The sequence below is a fragment of the Schistocerca americana genome, chromosome X (genome assembly GCF_021461395.2).
Source record: "Schistocerca americana isolate TAMUIC-IGC-003095 chromosome X, iqSchAmer2.1, whole genome shotgun sequence".
Lineage (NCBI taxonomy): Eukaryota > Metazoa > Arthropoda > Insecta > Orthoptera > Acrididae > Schistocerca > Schistocerca americana.
The window spans coordinates 468,347,094-468,368,662 of NC_060130.1; the positions used below are offsets into that span (position 1 = coordinate 468,347,094).

The window sequence follows — 21,569 nt, forward strand, 5'->3', positions numbered from 1 at the left end:
CACTTTACACTAACAAGTCATTTCACTTTGTTCAGAGAAAACAATTTGGCTTCATTGCTATAACTCTACTGTTAATGATACAGATAACTGAATTTCTGGCTCCTCAAGGTTATAACACCACTACTAATGGGTGTCCATGGTACCCGTGGGATCAATTTTGCTGAACTACTTGTATCAGCCTCACATCCCTCTCCTACCCGCTGTTGGAAAATATAAACTATTGTTTAACTATACACCCAAGCTTGTGGCTGAGCCTGCTTGGATTTTTCCATTACTTGCCACTACAAATCAGCACTTCTTGCTGTCTGATTGATTTTGCTGAGTGACTGCATAGGTTGTAAAACAAACGATTCCAGGCATTTGGTTTCACCTGCTTCTACATGAACACCAACTAATGTGATTTGTAAGCACCCATAACCATACAATGCCTCATATTTTCTCCTTCTTTTCTGGGCTTATGCAAAGTACTGTCATTACACATGTGAACATGGCTCATTCCATCGGCTGTTGTCCAAGTTCAGCATTTCATGCTGCCACATTCCACATACTTCACCAGTTCGTTCAATGATATACAGGTAACTACCTCCAGACATTCTTCCTGCTGACAGTTATCTCATGTGAAATATATCTTTTGCATTATATGCTGATTAACTGACAGAGTGCTAAGACTTATTTGCTGTAATGTAACACAGTGTGTATTACTGTAGGCATCTGGGCTGGTATTAGATAACGCTGCTCCTGAAGCCTCATAAACAAGCAATAATCACGGTCACTGAGACACTTCAGTCCCATTGCACTATCATCATCTGCTGTTGATCCTTGCCATAAGGTGCTGTATTGTATTTGCTGTACTTACTAGTGCTGTGGATGCCTCTCCTTTCCAAAACCACCCATTGTCATTGGGTTTAATGTCTGAGTGACTGGCTAATGTGCTGTACATCCCTAACCAAGTGAGTATAGCGGCTGACTTGGACTTGGCATCTGCAGCTCATGGTCTAGTGGCTAGTGTTGCTGTCTCTGGTTCGATTCCCAGTCAGGTCAGAAATTTTCTCCACCCAGAGAGTGGATATTTGTGTTGTCCTCATCAGTTCATCATCATTCGGGAAAGTGGCAGGATTGGACAGGGAAAAGATTGGGAATTTGTACAGGCACTGATAACCACACAGTTGAGCTCCCCACAACCCAAATATCATCATCATCATCATCGTCATCATCATCATCATCATCACCACCACCACCACCATCATTGTTTGATTTGGCCATTTTAAAAGAAGAAGAAGTATTATGACAACAAATTATCAATTGATTAACGCCATGGGAAACATTGTTGTGAAGGCTGCGCCAAAGCAGAATGCTTTGTACCTTATGGGGCATTAAATTGGTGCTTATTACCAACCAGGAACAACTGTGAAGCATTTTGGATGCCATGCTGCTGCAACACACCAAGTGAGCTTGATTCAACATGGACAGCACAGTGCTGATAAATATTTGCCAGCACTGACCAAGCTGATGCTGGTCATTGGGATATAACTCTCTGACAAGTCACTTCTTTTTCTGCCCAGATCCATGAAACCCTTGTGTGAGAGCACGTGTGGCTCATGCACATCTAGGACAATTTTCTGTCTAGCACCAGACGAATTTGTATTGTAGCTACTGAACTAATACAAAAATATGAGGAACTGAGGAATTCAATCCAGCATCAATTGGTTACTATGCACCAGGGGCTGTCAAACCTAATGCTACCCTGGAAGTAACTAAGGCACTACAAATTCTATTGTATAACACCCATGCAATCCAGTTACATACTACTACATTATTATTCAGCTGGGTTTACAGCAAAAACTTGGCACTAACTTATTACCTGCTAAACTGTTCTTGCAAATGTTCACTAACATTTCTTCTTGCAACATAGGTACACCCACTGTTAAGCTTTCTGTTCATTTTACCTACTCTCACAAAACTAGTTTTAAACCTTTTATGTTATACCTGCCTGAAGTACCTACTGTGTTACCACACCCACACAGCTTGCCGGTGTTACCTAACAATTCTGAGACTTGACTTTTAGATTCAGTTAACAAATTAGCTACCAAATATGGACAAATCACTCTTCATCACACAACTGTGCATATCATTGAATGGAATGGCAAAGATTACATGTACAGAGTGACTATTCCCAATGTAACAACTGTCCCTCTAACTCCAATCCTTATATGCCTTGTTGTATGGATCTTGTATACCAGTGGCTATTGTGAATGTTTTAAGCCAAGCCCTCAACCAATACCCAAGCAGTAGCCATCAGGCGAATATCATTTTAATACCTAGGCACACTTTAGGCATGGCCCTCCCTTAAGTTAAGATGTAGAGGTTAGTGGTTTGTATTATTACATTGGTATTCGTTTTAAAAGAACAAATTTTGTGTCTTGGCATGGGGGTCATGCAGAGTCACTAAAGCAGATAATTGTGTTTCAAAGAATATTTGTATTGAAAATTAAAACTCCTGCATATCAGGCACAAGTGTTATTTTGAAATTTTTATTAGTAAATGTAGATGATTATACAGTTTTGTAAACCAAAGTCATATAAACTGCCTAATTGTCTTTATTTGTAGAACAAAGCTCATTCCATGGCAGTCATGTTAAAAACAACCATGCAACTGTTACCTTGTAAATGGCCACGCAACCTAAATCCTTCTGTGTGCCCTCCTCTGATGCGAACTCCATTCTTGAGCATTGCATTCGCCTGTAATCTGCAAGGCCTACTCGCTGAGCTTGCAGACTCCCTACGGCAGCACCAGCCCTGTCGGCTTTGACCGCAGCCCTACACACTGGCACAAGAGCCCTGCCAAACGCTGTTCAGCTGCTGTCTGGCTGACTGCCTCAACCACATCCTCACACGCTGTTCACTGGCTTGTATAGCATTCGTCCCCCCCACCCCCCCCCCCCCACCCCCCACCCCTCCAGCACTGCTGTCACACATGGTTAGGATCTGTAAAACGGCTCTCATGGAAGGGAGAAGAAATGTGTATGGTGAGCAGTTTTGCAGTTTTACTGAGAGGAAACATTTTTTCCATTTTAATTGTCTTTCATGTAGCATATGGTACTGCCTCTTTGGTAAGACAGTGGCTGAGCCTGGCCCGGTGTAGTATCAGATGTTTTGCATAACACCCACACTCAGTCCATGTGAACATCATCCTACTGTAGTACCGCTTAATAGGGATGCTATGTTGAGTACCGATGATGGAGGGATGTGCAATGAAGCACCCTCTGCCCACCAATAAGGTTTGGGGGGTCTTCATGTGGAGCGTGTCAGACGGGTCAATGAGAATGTGTTGGTATTGAGGATGCCCTTTGGCAACAACCAGACATGTCCACTAGTTCCTCCCTTTGGGAGCACAATGCCTCTCAATTTCAATGCAGCAGCCTCCTGTTGCTGTCATGAGTTTGAGTAGCATACCCCTTAGGTCTAGGCTTTTGGAGGAATAAAATCCACTGGTGATGCAAACAGTCCTTTTGAAGGTTTTTTAATACCACTACTAGATGTTCCACTTCCTGCTCATTTTCTCATCCTGACCATGCAATGACAGCTTTGCTACTACTGAGTCAATGTGTGACAAATTATTTATATCAACGAAACAAGTGAAAATTGCCAACAATATACGAATAGTGCCAAAGTTATATAAAGTGTACAAAAGTTCTCTGTTGTGTAGCAAGACCTTTAGTTGGAATTAGAATGCAATCCAGACCTGATCTCTGTGCAAGTCATGCTCTCAATTTTACTTAATTTCCAAGTTCTATGTGTTTAACTGTTAACTGTTTTATGGTGTTTGTCAATTAATCCATAGTAATGGCATTCCAGAATCAACTTAAAGCAGGTTAGCTACTCACATATCCCTTTACATCTACATAGCTAGACTGCATCTCTGAAAGAATACAACAGTAATAAAAGAGCTGCTTTAGGGGACTACATCAGTGAGGAAACTGCACACAACAGGTAGGGAGGAGTTCTAATCCCCAATTCACTAAGTTGATCCAATAAAGGGGTAAATCAATTATTGCTGTCTCAAGGGGGACAGAATGACCGGTTCTAACATATGTCACGTACACCAGTTTGTACAAACAAATGGCTAAGCTGAAAAACTTTTATAGGGGTTTAGTACCATTGGGGGGGGGGGGGGGGAGGGGGGTCTAGCAGTCTCATGTTGCTAAATTAGTGGCAGTATATCAGTCATACTCTATGTAGAACTATCACATTCTAATCAATTGCTCACAGCACTGCTTCAAATGTATGGGGAGCATTCCAAGCAACAGGCACTGCTGCCTGATGGAGAGGAGGTGGTCGACCATGGTCAACTACAGCATCAGATGATTATTACATAATGAAACAGGCAAGAAGGGACCCACATCAAAGAGCAGGTGCAATAGCAACTAAATTTAACAGGACTGCAATGCATGCAATCTCTCACTACACAGCAGTATGGCAACTGTATGAAGGTGGTCTCTTCACCTAATGACCAGTATGCAGATTGGCAGCAAAGTTTGCATTGGTATCAAGAGCATAGGGACTAGATAAGTGAGAACTGGGGTCATGTGCTCTCCTCCAATGAGAGAAAATTCAGTCTGAGTAGTGATTCTGCACTTACCTTCACATAGCAACATGGGTGCACTGGTCTTCAAATCTTTGAACACAGTATACTCACTGTTCAACATTACTGTGACACTGTACTCCATCCACATGTGCATTCTTCGTGGAAGCATTTGGCCCTGACTTCGGTTTTATGGATGACAGTGCACAGTCACACTGAACAGCACAAGTGGAAGAGCTCTAGGAATGAGAGGATATTCGATGAATAGACTGGCCTGCCCAGTCTCCCCAGCTTAAATCATAAGTCATACTTAGCTATAGCATTAGATTTATCTTCCTCTGCCATGAAATAAAGAGGGCAATTGTAAAATTTTTTTGTTAGAATATAACATCCTAACATAAACTGGTCACTGCCTTCTGCAAGACTGAAAGCTGCATGGTGACCCTGTGAGTATGTGGTATTAGGAATGTATATGAGGGAAGCAGAGACAAATGGGGTATCATTGTAGTGATGATACAGGCTGCAAATGAGGAAATCCCCTGACATAAATGACACAGATAAAGCAGTTTGTTATGAATGGCTCAGTATCTGGGAATGAGCATTGCAGAAATTGTGAACCTGGTAGGCTGTTCGTGTACTACTGTCATGAGCATCTATGGAAAGTGGTTGAAGGGCGATGAAAAAACAAGTAGGTAACAATGTGTTGTATGTACATGTCTCATTACAGAAAATGGAGGGCAGAGGCTTGTCCACTCTGTAAAGCAGGGTAGGTAGCAATCTCTGGGAGATCTGATGAGCTAGTACAATGCTGGTGCAGACACAAGTGTCTGAGAGCGCACTATTCATTGCACATTGTTGACTATGGGGCTCCACAGAAAACAGTCCCTACATGTTCCCATGTTGATCTAATAGCATCTTCTGTTACCATTGTAGTGGGCACAGAATAATCAAGATTGGACCATGTATCATTGGAAATATATCACCTTGTTGGATGGATTACACTTGTTGTTAGGATATGCCTTCATCCAGGCAAATGACTAATTGCAACATGCACTACCCCACTGATGCAGGCTGATGGGGTCAGGATTACACTAAAGGGCACATTTACCTGGGCTTCCATGGGACACATCATGGTAATCAAAGACACAATGACACCTGTGGACTATGTGAACATAACTGTGGATCACCTGCATCCCTCCATATTCATTGTCTTCCCCGAGAGCAATGGCATCTTCCAGCAGGATGACAGTCCATGTTGCAAGGCCAGAATCATTCTGCAGTGGTCTGAGGAGATTAGTAGTAAACTCAAGTTGATGTCTTGACACATATCTGGGATGCTATCAGGCACCACACCTACAAACTACCAGCCTATAGCTTATGTGAATTAAATGACCTGCTCATAGACATTTGGTGTCATATAGCTCGACAGAAACCAATTAAGAGCTTGTCAAATCCATGCTATTCAGATCACTGCTGTATTGCATTCTAAACATGGACCATCAACATGCCAGTACGTAGTGATGCAGGTCAGGTGAGTTTTAGCTATAACAGATGTGGGAGACAGCTTGTGCTCTCAGTTACTGGCCTCGGCATGCATCAGATCGATCCTGGATGACTGCAATTTTCTGCAATGCCTCCCCCTATGTAGGACCTCTGCATCCCTTCTTTCCAATAAATCACTTTGGTTTAAATTATGCCTACTTCTTATTACACCTAAATTCACAACATATCCTGTCATCCACTTTCACTGAAGCAACCTTTGCCTGACAATATCTGTTTATTATTATTGATTTGTCACCTTGTTTAATTGAAATGTGACATTATTAATAATAAATGCATGGTAGATGAAGTAAATATGGATGAAATAGATCACTTTCAGCAGCAAACTGCTGTGCTGATGTTAAACAACCAATAACCGAAGGAAAGTGTAAATCGGAGAGTTGCAGCTGCAGCAGTGTCTAGTGGGGAAAAAAGGATAAAAACCAATCCCCTGCAGTAACTGTGTCAAACCTATTTGCCCCTGTGAATTCACCATATGTGGCACTGGCAGTTAATCTGGTAGCAGACATTTCCTTGAGTAATTTTACACAGTCTTTTTGAGGCAAGTCGAATGAAAATGTGCACATATTTCTTCAGAATATTAGAGATGTGGGTCATATGTGCATATGGTTGAGTGAGTTTCAATTGAATATTAGTCAGCTTAAATTGTATGTTGATACCAGGAGCTATTTTGCATCAGTACATTCACTTAGAAAGGCATCCTCTTTTGAAATGCTGTGCACAGGTTGATTGAACATTTCTTAGACAAAAAAGTGTTAGTTTATATGGGGATAAGTTATCCACATTGAGGAACAAAACCTGGCAAAGACTTTGAATCATTTGCAGACAGTACCTGGGCTGTCTCTTGCTGGAAATGTATGTGTTAACAGAATGCCAAGATCATAACAATATCTTACTATGTGATGCGGAGGACCACACAATTTATGTTTTTGTAAAAGGGATTGATCTTAGAATAGGGAGCAAGATCATGTTTTTGTACCTTAGTCTTTCCAAGAAGCAGTTTGCATAACTTTATTAAGGGAGGAGGTAAACTGATTTGTAATAACTGCAAGCAGTGTGACTGATGCGCACCACACTTTTATAATCAGCACCTATTGCCAATGACTGGGACATCACGCACGGTGCCATGTTGCGTGCATTACAGAGAAATAGTACATATGCAACAGACATGCCCTAGGCTACAGTACAAACAAAATAAGAATCTACCAAGTGTTAGAGTTAGCTGCAGAGGAGATAACAGAGGTCAAAATTTGAGAAACATATCAGGAGCCGGATAGCCTCTGCCCTAAGCTCACATTAACTTAGATTAATCCATTGAGGAATCAAGGATTACAAAAGGTGGAAAGTATGCTGTCAATCAGAGACTTAGATAACAAAAAAGTGAAGACACTGTTTGATGCCAGAGTGCATTCATGTCACTAAGGGGGAAGAGTAATAAATACATCAATTTATTACTCTTCCCCCTTGGTGACACGAATGCCTTGCGGCAGCCTTTCTGCTATCTGTGTGGGTTAGAGAGTGAAATAAAACACCATATAGGCTCATGGGGGATTAATTTGAAGATTGGTGAAGAAGTATTTGTGATTACAGTAGGTATATTGTCATTGGAAAATCCAGATTTTGACATGCTTCTAGGGAGTGAATTCCTGTGCTACATTCATGGGGCAGTTGATTCTGCATAGAAACTGTCTGGATAGGTGACCAAGAATTTCTATTTGGTATTGATAGCACTGTACAGGCATTTGAGAAGGGCAGGAAAGGATCAATCCTATCATTCTCAGAAGATCAACGTGCTTCACTGTTCAAGTCAACTGATTGTGAAACTATATGTGGTGGAATGAGGAGGCTCTTCTAGGTGAAGGTCAAATTTAAATTCCCCCACACACTCAGCTATTCTGGTGGATCTTATTGCCAGGAATGAGTCGCTCGATGAGTTGCGAGAGCATATGAAGAGCATACGAAGAGTATATGAAAAGTATATGAAGTACATGTCATCCAGTTGTACTAATGAATAAATATTTTTGTCTGTTACTTTTTATAATTTTGGCAGGACAGATGCCACAACATCTAATGGAACACTTTTAGAAACTATACAAGAGTTACCAACAAATCAAACTGTTAGGTGGGAAGACAGGGGAAAAAGAAGGAACAGGAAGAAATTAAGAATGAAGAAGAGTGTATACAAATAATGTAGACATCACACCCCCTTAAAGCAGAAATTACTGGAGTAGTTGATGCATCTGCCAGAGAAGGATAGAAATTTGTTGTAATTAATACTTGAGGAATTTAGTACTGTTTAAAATTTGATGCAATATGAGATTCCCACCAGAGATGCTAGGCCGATCAGTCAAAAGGCATACAGAATTCCAAATTATTTGCAACCTGTGGCTGGAAAGAGCATAAGAGAATCTAAAGATACCTGTTGAATTGTGAAATGCATCTGCATTATTCCAACAGTTTACAGATTTATTGCCAAGGGCACTGAAATCCATGTACTTAGTGTATTTAGATGACATTAATGTGCTCTCCATTTCCCTAGAGGAACTTGCACAATGACTAAGAGATGTACTTTCATGTATACAACATACAAATCACAGCCTGAAATTGAGGGAATGAAAATCTGCAGAATCACCAGTTAATTATTTGGGTCATGTAATTTTAGGTGATGGCATTCAACCTAATCCATGGTTAATCAATGCAGTAAAAGATTTCTCTTCTCCTCATAATGTAGAAGAATAATAGTCCTTTCTTCATTTAGCAAATTATTACTGACATTTTGTACCAGAATACACCACTACTGCCAAACCTCCTACCATACTGTTAAAGAAGGGAGTAATATTTACCTGGACCCCTGAGGGTGAAACAGCGGTGCTAACATTAAAAGAAATTCTAACATAATCACCCGTTTTGTCATACCCCGACTGTAGGAAACCATTCATTCTCTCATGTGATGCCAGAAATTTCATCATTCTGTGTGTTCTTAGCCAAGTACATGGGGCATTTGAATGACCCATTGGGTATGTGTCTAGGCAATTAAATCAAGCCATACTCCACAATAGTTCTAGTGTATGGAGTGCATTATTTTAAACATTTTAAATGACAAAGAATTGTAAATACCCAGATGTATATTTTATAGCAAACATCCAAGCAGTATAAAGAAGGTGAAAACACTGTCTGTTTTCAAACAAAAACTACAATATCAACTGGTCTCAGCCTGCCGCTACAGTGTAAATGAGTTCTTTGATGGAAGAAGAACAATGTAAGAGAGTTCCCAGATGCAAGTATAACAATGTAAAGGAGTTCTTAGATACAAGTATACAAAATTCTTAAGTGAGAGAGTCTTCTGCAGACTCTATATAAATAATGTGTAGATGTTGTGCTTGCCACTGCATGTATGCACAAGTGTATAAATTTTTCTTAACTGTGTCTGATACTATTTTCTGTAGCTATGTGTGAATGTTATTTATGTGGGGTCAACCCTAAATCTCTTTTACAAATGCCTGAAAAATTGTGTATATCTATGTTCTTTTATGTAAATACCAAATACTTTGTAACACATCCAGTGTGTCCTGACATATTGAATATCACTAACAAAAGTGATCAAAGGATAAAAAATAAACAAACAAATAAATCATAATTTACATGTTTTTATAATTTACCTTGTATGGGCCTCTTGTTCAGAGTGGAGTTTCAGAATAGCCAAGCATAAGCTTACACTTGGTGCATGCTCGTAATTAAATTCTTCTCTCACTGTGGAATTGTAATCTTCTTCTACAGACAATTTCCATGGAAAATCTGCCACTGATTCTGCCCTAAGTGAAGAGCTGAAAGTACCATCTTCAGAGCTTCCAGCTTCAGTTTTCTCAAAAGCATCCTGACACTGAGCATAACAGGCATCACATACCCTTACTGATACTTTTCCATATCCTTCAACCTGGCAATGTAAATAAAACTCAGTGAAGACACACATATTCCACAGAACAGTATAAAACACTTATTATGTTGCTTATTGCCAAATGTTTCAAAACATAAATAAAAATTATATCACATCATGCGAGCCAAGTCAAATGTAAAATTTAGTTATGAAAACTACTGCAAGCAGTCACTGTTATTGATGATTTCTTCGATTATAATGCACAATGTGGAAAACTTTGCAATGCGATACTTTTGGCTTTTTACATGCAATTCTGTCTGCAAACTTGGTTCAGCATAAGTCTACAATTTCATGGCACACTCATTTTTCAGTATCTGGGGTGAAGAAAAATTTAATGCCCAGTCAATGACAAAGTCATTAGAAACAGAGCATAAGCTCAGGCATCCCTTCAATGTCAGTTCAGTGTTCTTAACTACTACACCACCTCACTTGGTTTCTTCACCTGGAGAAGCACACATACAAATATATAAGTTCTTTTAATTTAACTACACAAGCAAAATTTCAGAGATGAAAGTGCAGAAAAAATTAATATTCTCATATTTCACTTGCCAGATAGTGTAGGGCTGACTGCGAATCCAAACAGAATATTTTATACAAGACATCTACCTCAGCAGGAAGATATATGAAATAGACAACCCAAATGGGATGATAGTTTTTTAAGTTATATCAGTACCAGCCATAATATCTTACATTGTATGATGACAGAAAACTTGCTTACCCTCATTTTTCTGGAAGAACAAGTTGCACACACAACACGTCCACAGCGTCTGCAGTGGTGACGACGATTGAACATTGAGAATGTTACTGAATGACAAGACATGCACTGGATGACCTGTTGGGGCAAAAAAATTGTACAACTGTTACTTCTGGAGGATCAAATATCAGGAATACAGGGCTACTACAAATCATTTATTCATTTTCAAGATTTTATATTTTGCAAAGCATTATATATATAAATAAGATTGATGCATGATTAGAACTGTAACACACCAAGTTTGCATTATGCACACCAGTTAGCATTACAAATGAAGTGTCTTACATTTTGTGAGTTGGAATATGTGAGATGATTACCTGTTACAACAGTGCATCATGCATTCAGAAGGCAATATGGAAAAGAACAGCCATTCAGAAGGCAATATGCAAAAGAATAAGCATGTAAACAGAGCATTGTGCATTGAAATCAACAATTTAGGGACACAGGTTACCTTAGTAAAAAGAAAAGTACTGGTCAATCAAGTGTGCCACATGCAACTGTGGAGACAGTGAGGGAAAGTTTCATACATGGTCCTAAAAGATCAATGGTCCCCACAAGCCATAAACTTGGAATACCACAGCAAACTGTGTCGAAGATTTTGCGACAGCAGTTTCATTTCAAACTGGATCACCTGCAGCTCGTGCAACAATTAAGACTTGAAGATTATGGCTGGTGCCTTCAATTGTGCATCACAATGCAGAAAGCACCTGAGGAAGAACATTTTGCCTCCAAACTGATATTCAGCAATGAAGCAAACTTCCATTTATCTGCAAAGGTTGATCAGTAGTGTAGGGCACTGAAAACACTCATGAAATTGTGGCACACAAATGAGATTCACTGAGGGTTAATATTTTCTTCCCCATATCACAGACGAAACTGTATGGGCTGTTTTTCTTCTGTGAAAAGACTGTGATGGGTACCTCTTATCTCGATATGCTGCAGCTGTGGTTGTTTCCACAACTGACTGCTGATTCGGAGAATTGAATCTTCTAACAAGATGGAGCACACCTTCATTGAAACACCGATGTTCATTGATAGCTAGATGACTAATTTCTACATTGCTGGATTGGATCTACTGTTGGAGATAATGTGAATCTATTGCTTTGGACCCCAGATCTTCTGACATAACACTTTGTGACGTTTTCCTTTGGGTTTACACTAAGGACCGTGTTACATACCCCCACTGCTAAGAACACTGGAACAGCAGAGATGATGCATCAGTACTGCTGTAATGACCACTGAGAGGTCATTGCTACTAAGGTATGGAATGAACTTCATTATTACTTGAACATGTGTTATGTGACTCATAGAATATTTTTAGATTGCAAAGTGCAAACTTATTGAGATTATGATTCTATTCATGCAACAGTCATATTTGTATGTGTAATACTTTGGAAAATATAGAGCTTAGAAAATGGATGAATCATTTATAGTAGCCCTGTACAAAGCTGTAGCATTCATAATACCTAAGAGGGGCTCCAACAGCATGTCACAGGTGGGGTACTTAAACACACGTGTAATCAGAAAAATTGTGGAAAAACCTCAGAATTGGTATAGAGAAAACATATAAATAGAGATATTGGTTAGAACTGACACTAAAACCAAACAAAAATAAAAGTAAGACCTATCCAACAGCCTTCAGCCGATTAATACCCATATACAATCAGCCCAACCATCTGTGCACCTCATATAAATAAAAAATTATGTAAATAACTGTTAGCAAGTACTTGCCTCAAGAAGAAATGTCAGTACTGCTGATATACACATATAAAAGTATATACATTATCATAGATAATAGAAACAATACTTCACAGATTATAGAAACAATACTTCCTTCCATGGGGTATAGAGAACGATACATTGGGGAATGTGAAAAAGGAAGGACAGGTCTCTCAGATCCCAGGATGAGAGGGAACTGCCTATTGTGAGGAGATGTGAAGGTAAATATTAAATGTGTGGGAGTGGGGAGCCAGAGAGAGTTCTCTGGTAGACTTGACTTCTTTGAGGATGTTCATATTCAAGCTGGTATGAATGACCATGAGGCAGCCATAGCAACACTGGTTACATTAGTATTCCCACCAGTGGATATTGAGATGGTTGCAGATGAAGAGGCACACATATTGCAGTGAAAAAGTGCAGAATGCTGCCACAGAGGGTATGCATGAGGTGATGCATGGACACAGCCACTGACTGAGGAGCTTACCAGCTGTGGCAGCAGGCCTGGCCTGGCAGCTCTTATGTAGACATCAACTACTTTGGACCTGGCCTTTGCTTACACCATGCTCTTTTTGTGTGTGTTTAATTACTCTGTCACTCACTTTGGTCATGTCATGTATACTATGTGCTCTTCTCTACACAGTGTTTGCACACTCTGTTCTCTCCATAGACTGACTCATACATCAACTTTCATTCCCTTTTCTATGGTTCAGCTACCTGGCTTGTAGTCAAACCACTGTCAGCTAGTGTGGTAATATTTTGTGCCAGAAGTGACAGCATCATGGCACTGTCACACCTATGTAGATACAAAAGCAGCAACATAGGACGTACTTGCATGTGTTATGCTTTTCTTTTTTGTATCGTTAAACTGTGGCCACTGTGGACCTGGCATTTTTGCAATGCTGGCACGAGCAGTTGTGCCTCCAGGAGCACCATCAAATGCTGCAGGAGGTGCAGATGCAGGAAATTTTCAAACTAAATGCTGAATGGCTCAATACACACTCAACGCCAGTGATGAGCCAGGTGTCTGCAGAGAAGCATTATTCTCCCCTGCTCCCGATGCCATTTGCCAGCTTTGATGAGTCTACAGAAAGGTGGGCAAATTATCTGCACTAGTTTCTGCTGCACTGGCAGGTAAGGTGTATCATCGATCCTGTTGATAAGGCTGCCTTGTTTTTGTCCAGCAGTGTGGAATAACATACACTTACAGCAAAGAGTAAACTGTCCAACAATCGGCAGATGGCATAGTTATACATGCATGGCAAATTGTTCATGGGGCCCCTTGGGTGAGCCAGGTGCTCTTGCCTTCCACAGAGTTGCCATATGTTGACGCCGTTGATGATTCGAGTGTAGTAACATCAAAGGTGCTTTCTACTTTTGCTCCCATTGGGCTCAATGGGATCGAGTCCTTCACAGTGTCACAATCCCCGTTCACAGAATTTTTTGGACTCTTGACGCCACTCACCTTCCACACCCATTTCCATTCGACAGGCAAGTCAGAGGTCCTGTCCTGACTATCATTTGGTGCATATTCCAAGGGCTTACCTGCCTGTAGATGCCATGCATCAGGTATGCTGCAAGGTAAGCTATTTGCCAAAGGTCTATGACAGTCAGTGAGCCTCTGGATGGTTGTTGGGGTCCCTGGTGTTTTCCCTCAACTCAGAGGCTGTCTCTGGTGACTCACAATCATCATCCAAGCATATTCGGCTTACACTGATAATGGATGGGTGATCAATTGAGTTTCTGGTAGACATGGGAGCAGGGTTGGGCCTAATTAACTTAGATCTGTGCACGCTCTTTGGTTGTAATGGCTGCTATGTCAAGTTTTGTCTTACAGTAAGCAGTTGTTCCATTGTGGGGGCAATTTCCCATTTATGCATATTATAAAAATGTGGAACATTATCACACATCAAATTGTACAATGTACACCTGCAGTTGCAGTTGGATGCCACTTCTTGGAATTTTTTAAAGCTCAATACCTCATTTGGGCTCTACCAGTTTCATCACTTGCCTTTTTTCTAATTTTGCCTGCATTAATGAATGATATTTGGAGTAGTTCATTCAGGACATACCCTGTTGTATATACTACCTTGATGACATTTGGGCAATGGGCTCCTCGCAAGAGGAGCATTTATGAAACCTGCTGTCTGGTGAATGGCGTACATTGCAAGCTAGATACATAGTTTTCTCACCAAATGTGCATTTTTCAGGACATGTACTTAGCAAAGATGGCCTTGTCCCTATGGGTGAGCACATCAAAACCATCAACAACCTGCCAACATGCAAAAACCTAAAGGAGCTCCAGTGATTTGTGGGCAATATTTCTGATCATATGAAGTTCATTCTCAAGGCTGTGCACATCCGCCATTCTCTTAACTGGCTTTGCCACAAGGATACCAAATTCAAGTGGTCTGCTGACTGTCAACAGACTTTTCAGTCCCTCAAGTAGTGTTTGTGCTCTGTTCTCTGTTTGTCTTCCCTTATGCCAGGTAAAACATTAATCCTGGCCACCAACACATACCAGTATGTCAGTGGTGCAGTTCTGTCACATAGGAACCCAAATGGCACTGAACAGTCCTTAACATAGACATCAAAGATGCTTTCTGTGACACAACATAACTACACACAGGTGGGAAAGGAGACACTAGCTATCATTTTCAGCATTATAATCTCTATCTCTATCTCAATCTCTATCTCTCTATATCTCTATCTCTCTATATCTCTCTATCTCTATACCTCTCTCTCTATATCTCTCTATCTCTCTCTCTCGTATGGAGCAAAGCAAGCAAAGCCCGTACTCATTACTGAATTCAAGCCCTTGGCTTCCTTATTTGTTTCTTGCTCTAAGCTGCCAATCAGACTGCCCACATGTTGCAGAGGTGGACTGCTTTTTCAGTAATTATTGCTATGAGATTCATTACCACTCCATCCCCCAACATGCTAAGGGAGGTGCACTATCGCAGTAGCCAGCAGGACATGACCCAGAATTTGATTGACAGGAGGCCCTAGTTTTTGCATTGGATGATACCTTGCAGCAAACATTGCTACATTTTCCTTTGATAGTGCATGAGGTCATGGCTGCCATGGCTGCTGACAAGCTTTTTCAGAAAATCATTTCAGCAATCCACACGGTATGGCCCATGCACACTTGTTTGGGAACAGATTTGGTGTGGTACAAATTTTTTCTACAATGCGATTGGCTCAACATTATCCAGGGGTTTCTTATGCTGACCACAGACAAGCAAATCTGTCAGGTGATCATCCCTCAGCACTGTGTCCTTGCAAACTCAAGTCGCTGCTCGAGTTGCACTGGGGTACATCCCATACAAAGGCTTTGGCACAGCATCATATCTACTGGCTACCATCTGACTGTGATATTGATATTCTTGTGTGGGTTTGTGCAGCCTGTGCACAGAACCAGGATGTATCTCTGTGTCAGTATTCCCCTCGGCCAGGTCCGGAATACCATTCATTAAGAAAGGGTGCACTTTTTTGACAAGCACGTAGTTATTGGCAGTCAATGCATTCTCAAAATTCCTGTATGTGGACAAATTGTCCTCAAAGACACCAACACCAACTATTAACGTGTTGTCACTCACTTTTGCTATTGAGAACTCTCCCCGGATTCTCATCTCTGATAATGGCTGGCAGTTTGTGTCATAGGAATTTACAGATTTTTGTGTTAATATTGGTATCCAGTATCTGACTAATGTCCTGTTTCACCAAGCTTGTAACTCTGAAGTGGAGTGGTTCATGCAAACACTTAAAATTCAAATGAAGAGCTCTATGTCTGCCTCCTCCAGTGACCATGTACTGTCAAGTTTTTTTGTCACTGAATGAGCAATGGCATTTAATGGGTGGAGTCCAGCAAAATGTTTGCATGGCTGCCAACTGTGGGGTCCTTTGGATCTGTTGCACACTGGCTTCCAGGTCTTTGGTTGGGCCACAAAGGTCAGCATTCATTTGTGGTGGATGTCAGTCAGGATAAACTGAACCGCCATTCCAATCAGTTGCATCCATGACATGTTGGACCCTTGGTGCCACCGTCTCCAAGCAATAGGCCCGGCCCAGCAGTTCTCATGCAGACATAAACTAAATCAGACTTGGCTTTCAACTTGTGCTGTGATCTGTTTTCCATGTGCTTAGTACTACTTCACTCGCACTGGTCACACTGTGTTTGCTCCATGCTCATCTCTACACAGTGTTTGGACTCACTGCTCCACTGTAGATAGACTTGCACTTTGAATTTCATTCCCTGTCCCCAGGTTCAGCTACTGGGCTTGTAGTCGAGCCATTGTCAGTCAGTTTAGTACTATTTTGCACTGAAAGTGACAGTATCAATGTGTTTTCATGCCTGTGTAGATATAAAATTACTAAAGTAGAAAGAGCAGCTAAAACAAGTATGAAGATTTATATGTCCAGTAATTAGATAATGAGGCACTCATTATGCATCTCAAAGAGGACCTCAAAACTAATTCATGATAGGAGCATGTATAAGAATTGTGGCTCAAGTTTAAAGGAATAGTGGACCAAACGCTGGCTAGATATATACCTACAGCCCATTTAAAATTACCTGACAGTTGATGTCTGTTACTTGCCACTGCCAAGCAATACATCAGCTGTTGGTTACTGGTCAGTTAAAGGTGATACACAAACATTGTGCATCACTTCGCAAATGCTGTTAATGTGTAACGGGGAGCGATGCCAGAACCGGCCACCACAAGGTATGACAGAAATGTGAGATGCTCTGTTGACAGCTGATTTTAAGCGACCAATGACTGAACTGTGGCAGCATTTTGTAGCCATGAATTTAAATCAATATTTTAACCAAACCAGAACCTTGTGATGTGCAATGTATCCAAGAAAATGGCACAGTCACCAATCTGTGCCAAAACCAAAATCACAATTGCTTTGTTCTTGGTGATTAAAGCTACCAGCAAACTCAAGACAGAAAATTTTCAGTTTCAGTGATAAAAGCAAATGTAGTTTCCAACTGTTATTGGTTAGCTGAAACTAGTGTCACAGTGGCCACACAAGCTGCTATGTTACCACCTGATGAGCAGTCCTGGCTGGCACTTGGTTGCAGATTACAGGTGACACAAGCAGATTCCAAACGAAAACAGAATGATAGGAAGAAAAACACAAGCAAATAAAAAAAGTCAATATGATGTTGAAAATATAGTGGCAAAGTATTAAAAATTTAAAATATACAATTAAACCAATTAACTGAATTAAAATAATAATTAAATTCTTAAGGTTAGACTTAGAAATCACAAAATTTTATTGTATTCAATGAGATTTGAACATATGACCTTCAACAAGTCAGGTTTAAATGCTAACCACTGTAGTATGCCACCACAGTGTGTGAGTGTTATGATTTTTATGACTTTGATGACCCAGTCGCAATGATGAATTGCAGCCTCCAAAAATTTGGCTTCATGCAATGTTATGTGAAGCTTTCTAAAGTAAGCTGATCTCTGTGATAATAATAAATGTAGATATGGTGCTAAATTGCATCTTGTGTGGAAGGATACAGTACTGTTTGGTTAATGCTGTGTTTGAAAAGTGTATGTTTTGTTAACATTGTGTGTGTGTGTGTGTGTGTGTGTGTGTGTGTGTGTGTGTGTGTGTGGTTATCATGTGTGATGAAATATGAAATAAAAGGCCAAGAACCAGGATTCAGGATCTAAATCCATCAAGAAAGACAGTTGCACAATGGAGCAGAAGTGAAGACCAATTGTTGTGGCAGCTTAGCAATGGCGAATGGTTCAGAAGTGACGGTGAGTGCTCTGATTGGATGAAACAGGCTCCAACATGAGAAGTGACAACCATCAAGAGATTTTAATTGGACTATAGTGGAACAGTTCACAATGGTTGAGACCCTACATGGTAAAGAGTCATAGTAAAAAAACTCCTAAGGAAACACCAACTTCTGCATAATGTGTATAAAACAAAGCATAGGATTATAGAGAGATGCTGAATGAAACACTTATGTCTGTCAGGAGTGCACTGTGTGAAGCTTTCAAAGACTACCATAGCAGAATCTTATCAAAAGATCTCTCGCAAAACAAAATGAAATGAATATCTAGAATTTAATCAACCCCATGTACTTTCTGGTAAGTACGCTCGTAACGTTGACTTGCAAAATTATGAACATCATGGCACATTTAGTTATTTTATTCATAATAATATGGACTGATTTGGGGTTGGGTTGTTGTCGGGGAGGAGACCAGACAGCGAGGTCATCAGTGTCATTGGATTATGGAAGGATGGGGAAGGAAGTCAGCCATGCCCTTTCAAAGGAACCATCCCGGCATTTGCCTGGAGCGATGTAGGGAAATCACAGAAAACCTAAATCAGGATGGCTGGACGCGGGTTGAACCGTCGTCCTCCCGAATGTGAGTCCAGTGTGCTAACAGACTGCGCCACCTCGCTCGGTGGGACTGATTTGAGAAACTATTTTATTGCAAAATGTGTTCTGTTGATAGTGTTCTACAGCTTTGATAAAATTTAAGAAAGGACATAATTTAACATAATAAGCTGCTGTTTAAGTTACTCCTTAATGTGCAACCAGTTCTGATTGAAGAGCATTATACAGATTATACGGTACCTGTTGTACAAAGGTTATATGTGCAGTAAAATTTCAGGCCAAAAGGGTATTTCAAAATTGTGAGAACTGGCAACATTTTTGGAAGTATGTTGTACTGTTATAACCATTACTGACAACAACAACTGAAAGAAGTTTTATCTGTTGTTACTGTTCTAAGCTGATTTTCAGCAGTCACTTGGAAACTCTCCCTCACACAGCACAGAATGATTGTAAAATAAAATTTCTGGAACCTGTAAAATTCCTCTGTAAGAAGCAACATGGGTTTCATAAACAATGACCATGTGAAACTCAGATTGCTCTACACAAGTGTGTGTGCGTGGGGGAGGGGTGGATTGGGGGGAGGGGGGGGGGGGTCATATGCATGTGTGCTTGGAGCTTACGGGCACTCAACACTGAGGTCATCAGCACTCTTCATACACTACATCCAGAAAGCAATAGATACAGTCGTCCAGGTAGATGTCATGTTCCTTGACTTCCAGAAGGTATTCGATACAGTTCTGCACAGCAACCTAATGGACAAAATATGAAAATACAAAATATCAGACCATTTGTGTGACTGGACTGAAGAGTTTCTAGCAAACAGAACACTACAGGTCATTCTCAATGGAGAGAAGTCTTCAGATGTAAAAGTAACTTTTGGCATGCCGAACAGGACCATTACTTTTCACAATATATATTAATGACCTAGTAGATAACATCAGAAGTTCTGTGTGGCTTTTTGCAGATTATACTGTTGTATTACTGATGAGTTGCAACACTAGAAAATTGTAACGAAATGCAGAAAGACCTGCAGAGCACTGCTTGGTGCAGGCAATTGACCCTCAACATAAACAAACATGTGCTGGGAGTACATAGACAGAGAGATTCTTTATTGTATGATTTCATAATTGTAGAACTATCACTGGAAGCAGTTACTTCCATAAAATAGCTACAAGTACATGTATAGAGCAATTTCAAGTGGAACAAGTACATACTATTAATCATGAGTAAGGCAGATGCCAGACTGAAATTCACTGGAAGAATCCTCAGGAAATGTAGTCCATCAACAGAGGAAGTAGTTTACAAAACACTCGTTTGACCAATACTTGAATATTGCTCATAAGACTGGGATCCACATCAGACACGTTTGATATAGGAAACAGAGAAAATCCAAAGAAGAGTAGTGCATTTCATTACAGGTTCTTTTACAAAGCATGATAGGATAATGGAGATGCTCAGCCAACTCCAGTGGGAGACATTGCAAGAGAGATATTCTGCATCACAGTGAGGTCTACTGTTAACATTCCAAGCGTGTACATTCTTTAACATATACAGGATGTTACAAAAAGGTATGGCCATTCCTCACACACAAATAAAGAAAAGATATTATGTGGACATGTGTCCAGAAACGCTTAATTTCCATGTTAGAGCTCATTTTAGTTTCGTCAGTATGTACTGTACGTCCTCGATTCACCGCCAGTTGATCCAATTGAAGGAAGGTAATGTTGACTTTGGTGCTTGTGTTGACATGCGACTCATTGCTCTACAGTACTAGCATCAAGCACACCAGTACATACCATCAACAGGTTAGTGTTCATCATGAACGTGGTTTTGCAGTCAGTGCAATGTTTACAAATGCAGAGTTGGCAGATGCCCATTTGATGTACGGATTAGCACGGGGCAATAGCCGTGGCACAGTATGTTTGTATCGAGATAGATTGCCAAAAAGAAGGTGTCCCGACAAGAAGACATTCGAAGCAATTGATCGGCGTCTTAGGGAGCACGGAACATTCCAGCCTATGACTCGTGACTGGGAAAGACCTAGAACGACGAGGACACCTGCAATGGACGAGGCAATTCCTCGTGCAGTTGACGATAACCCTAATGTCAGCATCAGAGAAGTTGCTGCTGTACAAGGTAACGTTGACCACGTCACTGTATGGAGAGTGCTACGGGAGAAACAGTTGTTTCCGTACCATGTACAGCATGTGCAGGCACTATCAGCAGCTGATTGGCCTCCACGGGTACACTTCTGCGAATGGTTCATCCAACAATGTGTTCTCTTTACGGATGAGGCTTCATTCCAACGTGATCAAATTGTAAATTTTCACAATCAACATGTGTGGACTGACGAGAATCCGCACGCAATTGTGCAATCACGTCATCAACACAGATTTTCTGTGAACGTTTGGGCAGGCATTGTTGGTGATGTCTTGATTGGGCCCCATGTTCTTCCACCTATGCTCAATGGAGCACGTTATCATGATTTCATATGGGATACTCTACCTTTGCTGCTAGAACATGTGCCTTTACAAGTACAACACAACATGTGGTTCATGCACGATGGAGCTCCTGCACATTTCAGTAGAAGTGTTCGTACGCTTCTCAACAACAGATTCGGTGACCGATGGATTGGTAAAGGCAGACCAATTCCA

General features: G+C 40.7%; 1 protein-coding gene across 1 annotated transcript in view; it reads right to left on the reverse strand.

The window, feature by feature from the left end:
- LOC124555091 (zinc finger FYVE domain-containing protein 26) overlaps positions 1-21,569 on the reverse strand; it is a 434,713-nt gene that overhangs the window by 111,400 nt on the left and 301,744 nt on the right. Inside the window, exons 28-29 of the mRNA XM_047128885.1 lie at positions 10,794-10,907; positions 9,801-10,075 (exon numbers count right to left, since the gene is read on the reverse strand). Coding sequence (XP_046984841.1) covers positions 9,801-10,075; positions 10,794-10,907 — 389 coding nt within the window. The remainder of the gene's footprint in view (positions 1-9,800; positions 10,076-10,793; positions 10,908-21,569) is intronic.